Source organism: Schistocerca americana, chromosome 8 (genome assembly GCF_021461395.2).
Source record: "Schistocerca americana isolate TAMUIC-IGC-003095 chromosome 8, iqSchAmer2.1, whole genome shotgun sequence".
Classification (NCBI taxonomy): Eukaryota; Metazoa; Arthropoda; class Insecta; order Orthoptera; family Acrididae; genus Schistocerca; species Schistocerca americana.
In genome coordinates, this window is record NC_060126.1 from 462,694,299 (window position 1) to 462,707,980 (window position 13,682).

Below are 13,682 nucleotides of genomic sequence, written 5' to 3' on the forward strand. Positions count from 1 at the left end.
AATCACTTAAGTCCATAAATACTGGCAGATACCAAGTGTGAACACCCAGAGTCAACAGAGACCGATGTCGGAGAGGCTGAGGCTCGTAACTGATGGCTGGCGGCTCATCCTGGCAGCTGAGGTATAATGTCGTGGTCACTAAGGTGACAGGAACTTCTTGGTCACTTGGACACTGCGACGAGTAGATCCACAGTTAGCCCAGCGAACTGTGCACCATCAAAATGGGGTCAGGATGTAGGGTTACAGCTCAACCCATCCAAGATCCAAGCAGTACTGGCTTGTCATTGTAGGCTCATTAGCCTAAAATGTCAGGAATCTCAACCATTTTTAACCCTAAATGAGACAAAAATCAGCTTCTCTCCTTCAGTAATGAGTCTTGGAGTAACAGTAGATGAAAATCTAAATTGGACTGAGCACGTAACTGTAACGTGCAAGAAGGCATCAGCATGTCTCCGTGCATTGCAAAAATTAAGAAACTCTTCCCTTTTGACCTGAAAAAGAAACTTGTACAAACACTTATACTTCCAATTATTCTTTACAGTGATGTTATCCTGCAAGGCCTTTCTCAGGAAAGCTCAGAGATCTTGGAACTGATTATGAATGTTTGTGTTTACGAGGTTCGACTCTTTGATCAAATTTCACCATCAGATAAACAGGTATCCTGATCTACAGGCAAAGCAGTGCCCGCAATTGCGCCACTGTTGGTAGCAATACACATGCTACTAGTGGTGAAGCTAACACTGCACATTTCCATGATGGCTGCTAAGGATCCCTTGACAACAGACTGGTATCACAAGTGGGCCAGAGCCGAGGCAACCCATTATACACATCCATATGGCTGGTAGGTGTCATCACTAGTGACAGTCTGGGGGGGTCTAGCATTCTTCATCATTATCTTCGTGTAGGACTATCCTATCCTTTCTGTTCAAACAGAAATCCCAAGGTCATTCTACCTTCTCTTCTTTGAATGTCCAACATCTCTCCAACCAGTCTCTTTGTAAGGCAATGCGTTTTTCTCAAACCTTTTGCCTTTTGCATTTGTAAGAGGTGCTCAAACCATTTTCTTTTTAGTTCTTTTATCTGTCCAGTAAATATTCTGCTTACAGTTCCACACATGTATTCTAACTTATTAAATTCATTTTCCAGACCTTCGTCTTGATTTTGGATGTCAGACATACCAAATAGTTAAATATGCTACCTGTTCAATTATGTCATTATCAATTACATTTAAGTGTGGTGGATAAAATTTGTAGAGTAAGACCAAGACTTGGCTACAGTAAATAGATTCAAATGGATATAGGATTCAGTAGTTAAATCAAACAATTGAAACTCCATGTAGGAATATCAACAATTTAGGAAAAGACAGATTGCAACTTACCTTAAAGAAGAAACATCAAAGTGCAGATAAGCACAATTAAAATGTGAGTGTCTTTTAATTGTGCTTGTCTGCAACTTGATGTGTTTCCTTTATGGTAAGTAGCAATCTGTCTTTTTCCTACATTGTTGGTTTCAGTAGTTATACAGAGATGAAGAGGCTTGTACGGGCTAGACTGATATGGTGAGCTGCATCAAGGCAATCTTTGGCCTTAAGACCACTACCACAACAACATAAACAACACTCTGATGGGAAATGGAGATGGTGTATTCATCACAGCAAATAAGAAACTCAAATCCATCAAGATAGAGATTAAAGCTGCATGTAAGATTGTTTGGAAATGTTATCAAGGTTAGGCATAAACTTAGGACTGAGTCCTTCTATGAACCACCAGACTTGTCCCAGATGTAACTTACAACTTTAAAGAGAAGTTCAGCATGTTTATACATATCCTTCCCAGTCATTCTGTCATAATTGGAAGAGATCATAATCATTCAACAATCATTTGGGACAATTACAACCTGGCACGTAATCAGTGTGACAAAACACTCTGAAAAACAACACTAAATTCTTTTTCTGTAAACTATTTAGAACAGACAGTTCAGAAGCCGACTCGTGACGGAGATGCACTAGTTCTGATGACAGGAAAGAGACCTGAACTCTTTGAGGGTGTCCATATTGAAACTGGTTTCAGTGACCATATGGCAGATATAGCAACAATGGTCACACAGTTGGCTGTCAATAGGGCAATATGTGAAGTCGTCAATAACTACTGTAAAAGAATGTTATCAAAAGATCAGTCACAAAACTTAAAGAAATTCCGGCTGTATGTGAAAGCTGTTAGCTGCACCAAAGTTAGTGTTCGAACACTCATGGTTTACACAAGTAAAGAAAATGAAGTTGGCAAAGCAAAAGCAAAAATGTCATTTTCAAATGTTCCTTTTCAAAGAAAGATGCAGGAGTACAGCATTAGTTTAGTTAATGCACTACCACAGAAATAAGTAATATAGATGCTAATGTCAGTGGTATTGAGAAGCAGCTGAATTTGCTAAAAGTAAAGAAGACTCCAGGGCTCAGTGGAATCCCTGCTAGATTCTATACAATATTTTCAGCATAGTTAGCCCCCCTTTAATGATAATACAATGCAGATCCCTCAAACAAAACACTGTTTTTCCCTACATAACTGCACTGGTGTACCTGTCTTTAACAGCTTGCCAGAGCTGGGTATGTTGTGGATTATGTGATTAAATTTAAGACTGAATTTATTGACTCTGTTTTGAACAAGTCCTATTCTGTCAAATAGTATCTTCACGGACTCAAAATTACTGTTCCAGATTACTTTATAATGTACTTAGGTCTGTAAAATTATAGGCTAATCATTCATAAAGTTAACTTGCTTCATTGGCTTCTTTCCAATTCAATTCAATTTTTATTATCACATAACATGCCTTATACAATCAAAGATTGTGACATAGGTGACTTGTCAGTTTTTACATTATATATAACAATACTAAAAATACAATAAACTAATAATATACATGGTGTAACATCTTCAAAGAGGTATTTTAATTACAATTATAATGCATTGTTACCATTCATGAAATCTTCTACACTATAGTAACATTTATCTTTCAGATATTTTTCCAGGTCTCTTTTGGTGCCTTTTACATTTGGGTCATCCATATCTTTCCATATTTTATTTACAAATTTCATGCCCATATAGTATGGGGTTTTTTCATATGATTTTAAACGGTGGGTAGGTAACATGTAGCTCGTTCTATGTCTTGTATCATATTGATGCAAGAAGAAGTTGCCCTCAAAAAGTTGTGGGTTTCTTTTCGTGAAAGTGAGAGTTTCATAGATGTATATGCTTGGAATGCTCATTAGATCCAGTTTTACAAATAAAGGTTTGCAGTGTTGCTTTGGTTTTGCTCCCACCATTGCCCGGATGATTCTTTTTTGTAGTCTAAAAGCTCTAAGTAAATTTGTTTTTTCAGACCCCCAGAAAATTATACTATACCTAATGACTGAAACAAAATATGCATTATATACAGTTTTTCTTACAGCTAAATCAGTAATACTATACAAGATATTCATAATATATACAAGGCTATTCAGTCAACCCAGTATGTTGTCCACATGGCGACTCCATAACAGGTTTTTATTGACTAACACGCCAAGGAATTTGACACAGTCTGCAGTCTCTAATTTTTTGTCCATATACCTTATTTCACTCATGGACTGTGCAGATTGTTTTGTGGTAAAAAGAACAATTTCTGTTTTTGTAAAGTTTAATGTCAAGTTATTGTTTTTGACCCATGCCTCCACTTCCCCAAGTGTTTGTTCAATATGACGAATTAGGTCTACCTCATTTTTACAACAGACTACAGCTGTTGAGTCATCTGCATAGAGGATAGTATCAGGCTGGACCTGACATGGCATATCATTAATATAATATAGAAAAAGCAGTGGGCCTAATATTGAGCCTTGTGGAACACCTAATTGAGTGTTTTTCCAGCCAGAGAGAAATTTCTTGCCGTTGATGTTAATAAGTACTCTTTGTTTTCTGTTTGCCAAGTATGATGACATCCAGCTAAGAGATTTGCCTTGAAAACCATAGCGTGCCAATTTTTGGAGAAGCAAGTCATGATTTACTGTGTCGAAGGCTTTGGACAGGTCACAAAAGATGCCTGACACACACATTCTATCATCAAGACATCTGCTGACTTTTGTGACTAATTCATTTATTGCATGCCTATGATCCTTCTGCACAGAATCCATAGGATACAATGTACCTTACATAAGTAATGTAATCCTTGTCTTTTCCATCCTGTTTCAATTTTATTCTACTTTTTTCATTTGGCTTATCTGGGAATTGTTGTTTGTATGTTATCATTTTTTATCTATTGTTTTTGTTGTTTCATTGTTCATCCATCTCTGTCTGCCCCATCCATATTTATTTTCTAACTGGCTGAGAAATCTGGTGTTGCCCAGGTTTTTATTTATAGCTGTGTGTTGACATACGTGCCAGGCAGAGTCTGGCCTCGTACTTAATGTTTAGGACATCATGTCTCCTGAACTATGTCATACAATGCTATAATTTAATAAGTATATTCAGCAGCATACACTATATTATTAAAAGTATCCGGACACCCCCAAAAACATACGTTTTTTGTATTAGGTGCATTGTGCTGCCGCCTACTGCCAGGTACTCCATATCAGCGGCCTCAGTAGTCATTAGACATCGTGAGAGAGCAGAATGGGATGCTCCACAGAACTCACGGACTTCAAATGTGCTCAGGTGATTGGGTGTCACTTGTGTCATATGTCTGTATGTAACATTTCCACACTCCTAAACATCCCTAGGTCCACCGTTTCTGATGTGATAGTGAAATGAAAACGTGAAGGGACACATACGGCACAAAAGCATACAGGCTGACCACGTCTGTTTACTGACAGAGACCACCGACAGTTGAAGAGTTTCGTAATGTATAATAGGCAGACATTTATCCAGACCATCACACAGGAATTCCTAACTGCATTAGGATCCAGAGCAAGTACTATGACCATTAGGCAGTAGGTGAGAAAATGCCAAACAATGCCTCGCTTGGTGTAAGGAGCATAAACACTGGATGACTGAACAGTGAAAAAACATTGTGTGGAGTGACGAATCACGGTACACAATGTGGCAATCTGATGGCGGGGTGCGAGTATCGTGAATGCCCAGTGAAAGTCACCTGCCAGCATGTGTATTGCCAACAGTAAAATTCGGAGGCAGTGGTGTTATGGTGTGGTCGTCTTTTTCATGGAGGGGGCTTGCATCCCTTGTTGTTTTGCATGGCACTATCACAGTGTAGACCTACATTAATGTTTTAAGCACCTTCTTGCTTCCCACTTTTGAAGAGCAATTTGGGGACGGCGATTGCATCTTTCAACACGATCGAGCACCTGTTCATAATGCACGGCCTTTGGCAGAGTGGTTACATGACAATAACATCCCTGTAATGCCTGTAATGGACTGGCCTGCAGAGTGTCTTTACCTGAATCCTACAGAACACCTTTGGGATGTTTTGGAATGCCGACTTCATGCCGGGGCTCACCGACCAACATCGATACCTCTCCCCAGGGCAGCACTCCATGAAGGATAGGCTGCTATTCTCCAAGAAACCTTCCTGCACCTGATTGAATGTAGCCTGCAAGAGTGGAAGCTGTCATCAAGGCTAAGGGTGAGCCAACACCATACTGAATTCCAGCATTACCGATAGAGAACACCATGAACTTGTAACTCATTTTCAGCCAGGTGTCCGCATACTTTTGATCATACAGTGTATGTGGATAGTGTTTGTAAAATGTGTTGCAAATAGAGTTAGTAACAACAAAGTAATAAATCTAAAGGTCATGCATGATGCTGCAATTTTTAACACATCTCACTGTTTATTATCTCTTTTCTCCTGAACTGTGTGTCACACAGTGATATAATAATGTAGGCACATTCAACAGTACATGTGGATGCTGAATGTGATATTTATTCCAAATAGACTTAGTAGTAAAGAAGTAATACATTTAAGCATCATGCATGATGTGCCAGTTTTTCACGTATCTCATTGTTTATGGTGTCGTATCTCCTGAACTCTGTGTCACACAGTAATACAACTTTGTACTGACATTCAGTGGTATATATGCATACTGTTTGTAAAATGTGTCATGAATACAGTTAGTAGTAAAGACATAATAAATTATGAAGTCATGCCTCATCCGGTACTTTCACAGCATGAACAGTGATAAAGTAGTAAGTGATACATATTTTTCCTTTCATCATTTTGCAGGAATTGTCAGTGAGAAATTTTTTTGTAAAGTTTGAAATTAAACGTGAAGTTTTTTGTAAGTCCCTAAGAGCTCTCATTCTCAAATACTGGATGAATAAAGTCTGGGAATTCATGTGTCTTGGACTATGCTTATTTTTCACCCCCCCCCCCCCCCCTTCACCCCTTTGACAGGTAGGTGGTTCTTACCCCACCGCTATTGCTGCCTGACAGTATGGTATATAAGTAAGAAAGACACTAAGGTATATAAGCTAAGTTTGGGTGAAATCAGGCCAGTGGTTTAGGAGGATAGGTGGGAAAACACACACACGTATACCTGTGGGGACTCAACTAATAACACCATTGCTGTGATGGAAAAATACCTGTCTCGTTCCTGGCAACAGTGTATTGTGGACACTCTTTGGAATAAGAGTCTGTTCTCTGACTTGGAATGTGCCATTCACATTTATGTAAGCTCCTGTTCACAGCCATAAATCACCATCTATACCAGCCATATGTGTATGGTTTACATTGCTTAACTGCCATCATTGCAAGGAACTACACATCCATTTTTATAATGTGTGTGGATTTGCTAAGTGACATTTACACAACCAAAAACTACTCAAGGTTCCAATTATATCTATTATCCTCTTTTTATGTTTTCACCTAATTCTGTTCTGGTGATCTTTTTGACCTGGGATTTGTGTCTGTTGATGAACTGCCTTGTCTGTAAATTTTTTTCTGTATTTACTTGGCATATCATAATTCTTAATTTATTTTTAAAATGATTTCCTGCTCTTTTGTACATTGGACATATTTTGTTGCAGAAACAGAAACTAATATGGAGGGCTCGGATGATTTACTAGCTGTATCATTCCATTCTCTCTCTCCTCCTGAAGAGGGCATTGGAATGCCTCTAAGCCCTCCATCAAGTCAAGCTCAGGGGCACGCTGGAAATCAAGGTTGGAGCATTTTTTCTGTGTAACTGAAATTTATAAGCATTAGCATTTTGTTTGTTTGTTGCAGTTCCTTTATGCTTACCTTAGAAACTCATATCACTGCTGTTGTCTAATTGCCCTGTTTAGTTTGTGCACAAGAGTCATCCCAATTTTATATGTCTACTAGTCAAATATGTCAAAGCATTGTTTCTCTCCTATGCCAAAACTCCAGAAATTTCTAATTGCCAGCTTCATTCCCCAGTCCTAAAACTGAACCCCAAATCATCTGTCATCTTAAAGTAGAATTATTGATCCTAATGCTCCCTGTGGACGAAGACTCCACTGCTGTAGTACATAAATGTTGGGAGTACAGTAGAGAGGCTTTGTCAGGCCTCGGACGTCTTGATGCACAACAATGTTCCAAATGATCTCATTTCCTACATCGAGGCTGAGCTGTAGAAAATTATAAAAGGACTGCATCAATACCCCCCTCTGACCCGTGTCCCCTTGACTTCTACCTACTTCGTACAATACACAAATACAACCATTCCATCCATCCCATTCTAACAGATTTCATGGACATTAACGAAAGTACATTTTCCCTTGTAAAGCAGCACTTCCAATCCATCATACAGAGCCTCCCATCCTACATGAAAGATGAGGATGAGCAAGAGAGATGTTAGTAATAGTACCAGCGAGTCAAACACGGCAGATTGCCTCAGTGGTGGCATGGAGGTGTTGGTGCCTGGGATCCTATCATAATTACAAGTTACCATCATAATTCTGGATGATCTGACTGTCACAACCTGCAAGCAACAAACTCCTTAAGTATTTCTCTGATTTATCAGCAATCTGTTTTTGGTCTTTCTGGTGCCTGTATCACTCAAACTGTCTCAACATGGCACCAAAACAGTAAAACAATGTAATGTGGAGATTAACGGTGCCAGCCACAGAAACACATCCTGACAGCAAAAGAAACCATGTCCCTATGAGGTAGAGCTCTTGCTGCCGTGAGGTAGAGCTCTTGCTGTGTGGATTATTTAACACTTTGGTTTCCAAAGAAAATGGCCAGTTGTGGAGAGGGCTCTAATTTTCATAGCGAAACTAATTGTGTTCATTTGTACAGTTTTAGGTAGGTTGCCCACTTGAATTTGGTTGCCATACACTGGTTTCTTCTAATGACATGAAACACCTCTGTGGTGTCTCTCCAGGTGTGTAATCTTGCACCAAAGACCATTCAGACGCACAGCTGAGCTGCAATCTTGGCAAAACTTACCAACTTCTGAATTAGTTGCAATTACCACCAGCAAAAATTATGGAGAACAACTCTATACCAGTGCATCGTTACTGAAAAGGTTGCTACATTGCTGCTAGTCATGTTTTCTTTCATAGTTTTGAAACTGTAAAAACCTTTAAACAAGATTACAATGCTTATGAAGTATTAGTTCAAAGAGAAGAGTGGAAATTTGTTGGGCTAAATGTGAACTCTTCAAGTCCCTCATAGCAGCAACAACCATCCCATCTGTTTTAAGCATTATTTGTTATAGATATAAATCTGACATTACCATTGTGTTAATTACTGATTATTTAAATGTGGTTAAATAAACTAAATGGCTAAACTGTCCTTTGTAACTAACTGAAATCTGAGCAATCGTTCATTGAATCAAATAAACTAGTCTTTATTTTTTAACAAAAGCAGATGTCACAATCCTAAAGTAAACAACTTACAAACAGAACAGCCAGGTCAGTTCCAGACCTATTTCGGCAATCCCATCCCAGAAACCCAACATAGTCTGCAGTCACTCCTCAAATTCCTAGATATTTCCAAAACCTTGCTTTGGAATTTGCCGCCCCTTTCACCCCTACGTTCCTTGGTCATCCACATTCTACATGTCTTCCCAATATCCATGTACCAAACCACTCAGTGGCCCCCAATGTGGTTAGCTGTTGGTCTCCACTGACAGCTCTCCACTTTTGTAGACCAACAGCATTATCCAATTTCCCTCTTATATCAAAGGTCCTAGCTTTGTTACTGTCCAGCTTTCCTGTCCTTTTACCATCTGTAGCTCTAGCCCGCCTGGCTAGCTGCGTGGTGTAACACGCTGCTTCATGAGTGGGAACAAGTGCAGGTCCTCGGCATGAATCTGTCTGGTGGATTAGTGTCGAGGTCCGATGTGCCAGCCAGCCTGTGGATGGCTTTTAAGGTGGTTTTCCATCTACCTAGGCAAATGTGGGCTGATTCCCCTTATCCCATCTCAGTTACTCTGTGTCGGTGATTGCTGCACGAACATCATTTCCACATACACGAACACCATTATTATTCTACAATGCAAACATTTGGGGTTACACTAGTCTGGTATGAGACTAGGGTCTACTGGGGGCCAAACTGCACAATAACCCTGGGTTCGGTGTGGGGCGGCGGTGGGGTGTGTGGACTGCTGTGGTCTGTTGTGGGGTTGTGAACCACTGAGGGCTGCGAAGGGACGAAACCTCTCCATCATTTCTAGGTCCCTGGTTTAATACATACATACATACATCTGCAGCTCTGGACTTCACTGTCAATGCCATGTCCCTCTACAGCAACATCCCCAATGCCCATAATCTGAAATTAAATATTATCTCTCCTGTTGCCCAGCTCATGGCAGACCCTCAAGTTCCTTCCTCTTTGTGGCACGCCTACGAAACATTCTTTGCACTGTTACAGGAACACAAAAGGCTTTGTCATATGCTAATGTGCAAGAAGTGACTCTATTCTATATAGAATTGTCCAGAGAGCCCATTATTAGATGTTGATGGCATAATGCAGTGCAGTTGTTAGTACTTACAATGTAACAGTCATGATGAATACATTTATGAGGAACAAATATGCATGGTCTACTAATGACCTGCATGCATTACATGAAGCCTGATGAATCAAAGTCTGCAGAAATGTGGACTAACAAGAGGAGGGTGTAAGATTGTGGATAGGGATCAGTGATCAAAGTGAATGATGATGAATGCCTTCACAGACAGGCACTATCTCCCAGACCTAGTTTGCAAAAAGATATCCCATATCATTTTTCCTGACACTCCCAATCCTCCCACCATCCAGAAGAATCTGCTACAAAGGAGTGCTCCCTTCGTCACCCAGTACCACCCCCAACTGGAACAATTGAACCATATCGTTTGTCAAGGCTTTGACTGCCTATTATCTCTCTCTGAAATGAGGGACATTCTACCAAAGATCCTTCCCACCTTCCTAAAGTGCTGTTCTGTCACTCACCCAGCCTCCACAACATCCTAGTTCACCCTATGCCGCTCTCAATCCCAACCTCTTAACACAAGGAGCATATCCCTGTGGAAGACCCAGGTGCTAGACCTGTCCAGTCCACCCACTCAGCACTTCCTATTCCACTCCTGCCACAGGTTTATCCTACTACATCAGAGGCTGGGCCACCTATGAAAGCAGCCATATCATATATCAGCTCTGCTGCAGTCTTTGCACAGCTTTTTATATTGGTATGACTACCAAACAGATGTCCACCAGGGTGAATGGCCACTGACGGACTGTGGCCAAGAACAAAATAAACCACTCTGTGGCACAAGATGCAGCTGAATGTAAAATGCTTCATTTCAATGGCTGCTTCACTACCCAAGCCATCCACATCTCCTCCCCTCCACCATCAGCTTCCCCCTCCACCATCAGCTTATCTGAACTGTGCAGATGGGAGTTATCCTTACAACACATTCTCTGCTCCCAAAATTATCCCATCCTTAATCTACAGTAAATATTGTTCCCACACATTCCACCCAACAGTTTCTGCCCTCTGTGTCCCATCATTTCCTCCTTATTCTCACCTCCCACTCCCTTTGCGTGCCACCCTCTGCCAATGCACCCGCCGCCCTTCCCCTTCTCTGCTCCTCTCCTTTTTCACTTTGTGTTCCTTCTCCCACCTCTCCCTGTCCCGTTCCCACCTCCCTGCCCCACAGTCTCCCAACACTGCACCTAATGGCAGTCTAGTCCCTGCACACTCCGCCAGCTACACCTGTACCCTACTATCCCTTCCCTTATCTCACCCCCTCCTCATTGCTGCTTCTGTTCTACATGAAAGTTGTAGTCTGGTCTGAGCTGCCGGAGGTGGCAGTGATGTATGCATGAGCTGTACTTACTTATGTGAATGAATGTGTGTGTTTCCTTTACTGATGAAGGGTTTGACCAAAGGCTCTTTTTGTTATGACTGTCTGCAATTCAGCAATCATCTTTACGGTGAGTAGCAATATATCTTTTACTTATATTGCTGAACTGAACAACTGTGTAGTTCAAGGTGCAGGGTATTCCACCCTAAAGCCATTCACCCTAATGGGCATCCTGTGAGAGATATTATCCCTGGAAAGTAAACAAGATTGTTCCATCCATTAAAATTACTAATATCCAGAAGTCTGGAAAGCATGACTTCAGCACTTATTCTGGTTAACCAAATTATGCAATAAATTGTGGAGAACCATCAAAGTTGCAATACTGATTTCCTTTATTATTTGATGACTGGTTTTGAGCCTAGACACATTTTCAGATCATCCAGTAACCTATGCAGTAATATACTGTTGTTCATTGTAGTTAAACACATCTTTCTCATATCTTCCACAGTTTGATGTCTCAGTTAAATGAATGAAGTTCAGCACTTACTGCTTCATACTAAAGATGTGTTTAACTATAATGAACATTCATGTGGCTGTCATATGTTATTGCATAGCTTATTGGGTGGTTTGATAATGAGCTTAGGCTCTAAACCAATCATCAAGTAATAAAGGAAATTAATATTGCAACTCTGATGGTTCTGTGCAATTTACTGCATAATTTCATTAAAATTACATTAGTTTTCATAGTGGTGAAAGTCAATCATATATGGTGCTATAATGGCATGCTTGTCTTGGGTTTGATATAAGTTGTGTAGTATTTTTATTTGCCTATTTTTGTTGCTCTTAAATAGAGTTATATAATGGAGAAGACTACTGGATTTCAGACAATAGTTTATAGCTACAGATGTTCAGCTGCTTCACCTGTTGAGACTGAGAAATGATCTTTAATTAACTATTTTTCTTCTCTATTTTCACTCAGAAAGATATGATAGGGATACTGATCTATTGTCATGTAGAGATCTTATCTGTGGACCTTGCATGCATTTGCTCACTCAGTGTATTGCATTTGCTGAAGGTGGCATTCAGCAATTAATTCAGGGATGATTTATAGTGCACCTGAATTTTTACAGAACAAGCCCACAGTTTCTAAACACGAGGGTGCAATTAAAATCAAGTCACTTTTTTACTTGATATGAAGCCCAGCTGCCTATTTTGATATGATGAATTACACATGAAATACATCAAAATTAACAGGCAAAAAGAGTGAAAGAAATAAGTTCCCCATTACATTTACTGAAAACTAAATGCTGAATGGCAAAACTTTAATGATAACCAAATACTAAAATGGTAGTATTGAATATGTCCTCTTTTGCATGCACAATTAATTTCTGCACTATTGCATAATAAGTTGCAGTATTTAAATCTGCCTGTGAGCTACAAAATATTATTTTACAGGTTTCATGTTCAGTTTTGCACCACAATCTTCAGGAAGTATAATGTCTCTCTTTGGTGAAGGAGAGCCAAACCAAGAACAGGAAGATAGTAGTGTTCAACAAAAGAAGAGTGAAGCCTTCACTTTTACCTTCAACAAAAAGACCAAATCATCTAGTTTTTTCAAATTGTTTTAACTGTTTCTGTTTCTAATTTTATTTATCACTTTCACTACAGTCAAAACATTTCTCCAATTGAATATTGTTTTCACCCTGGGTTCAGTTTGCTAGTACTTAAACAACGACATAAATTAAAAAGGTTAAATTCCTCGGAAGTAGGTCAAGTTGTAGTCATGTTACTGATGTAATTATTTAAAAAATATAATAAAAAGCAACCACTGAAAGGTAATTCTGTAAAGTAGACTCTACTCACATTATTAATTAGAGGAATTACTTCTAACTGATTGTTTTTTAATACTGGCAGACAAACAACTACTCTGAAAAAAAAATCTCTTCTTGAACTGCCCATTTGCTGTTTTTAGCAACTACATCATAGCAAGCATACATGTAACTTCTTTATTTCACATTCTGTCATTAGCTGTCTACATGCTGCAAAATTTAAAACCGCTTCATATGAATGTTAATGCTAACTGAATTCATATTCCCAAGTTAAGATATTCTGATAATTTTTAGAATGAGAATTTAACAAGGAATTCTTTTACTTTTTTTATTGCCTGAGGATTACCAATTTGCTGCCTGATGTCTGGTGCCAACCTGTTGAAGACTGTTGCATCAGAATATGAAAAGCCATTCTGAATCCTAAACAGGGATACAAATAATGAATAGAAATTATTTTTATGTCTGATGTTGTAATTATTAATTTCTCACTTAACACTAAATTCATTATTGTTATTATACCATTAAAGAGCAAATGAACTGCCACATAAGTCTAATAACCCAAAAATTCCTCAGGAGGCTTCTGCACAATTTTCAGTTCTTTACTTCACATAATATTGTTATT

At 39.3% G+C, this 13,682-nt stretch overlaps 1 protein-coding gene across 5 annotated transcripts in view; it reads left to right on the forward strand.

Moving 5' to 3' along the window:
- Positions 1–13,079, forward strand: part of LOC124545468 (putative mediator of RNA polymerase II transcription subunit 26) — a 386,951-nt gene extending 373,872 nt beyond the window's left edge. For all 5 annotated transcript variants that reach the window (XM_047124398.1, XM_047124396.1, XM_047124397.1 and 2 more), the window contains 2 exons: positions 7,005–7,139; positions 12,687–13,079. In XM_047124398.1, coding sequence (XP_046980354.1) covers positions 7,005–7,139; positions 12,687–12,859 — 308 coding nt within the window. In that variant the 3' untranslated portion in view covers positions 12,860–13,079. The remainder of the gene's footprint in view (positions 1–7,004; positions 7,140–12,686) is intronic.
- The last annotated feature ends 603 nt before the right edge of the window (positions 13,080–13,682 follow it).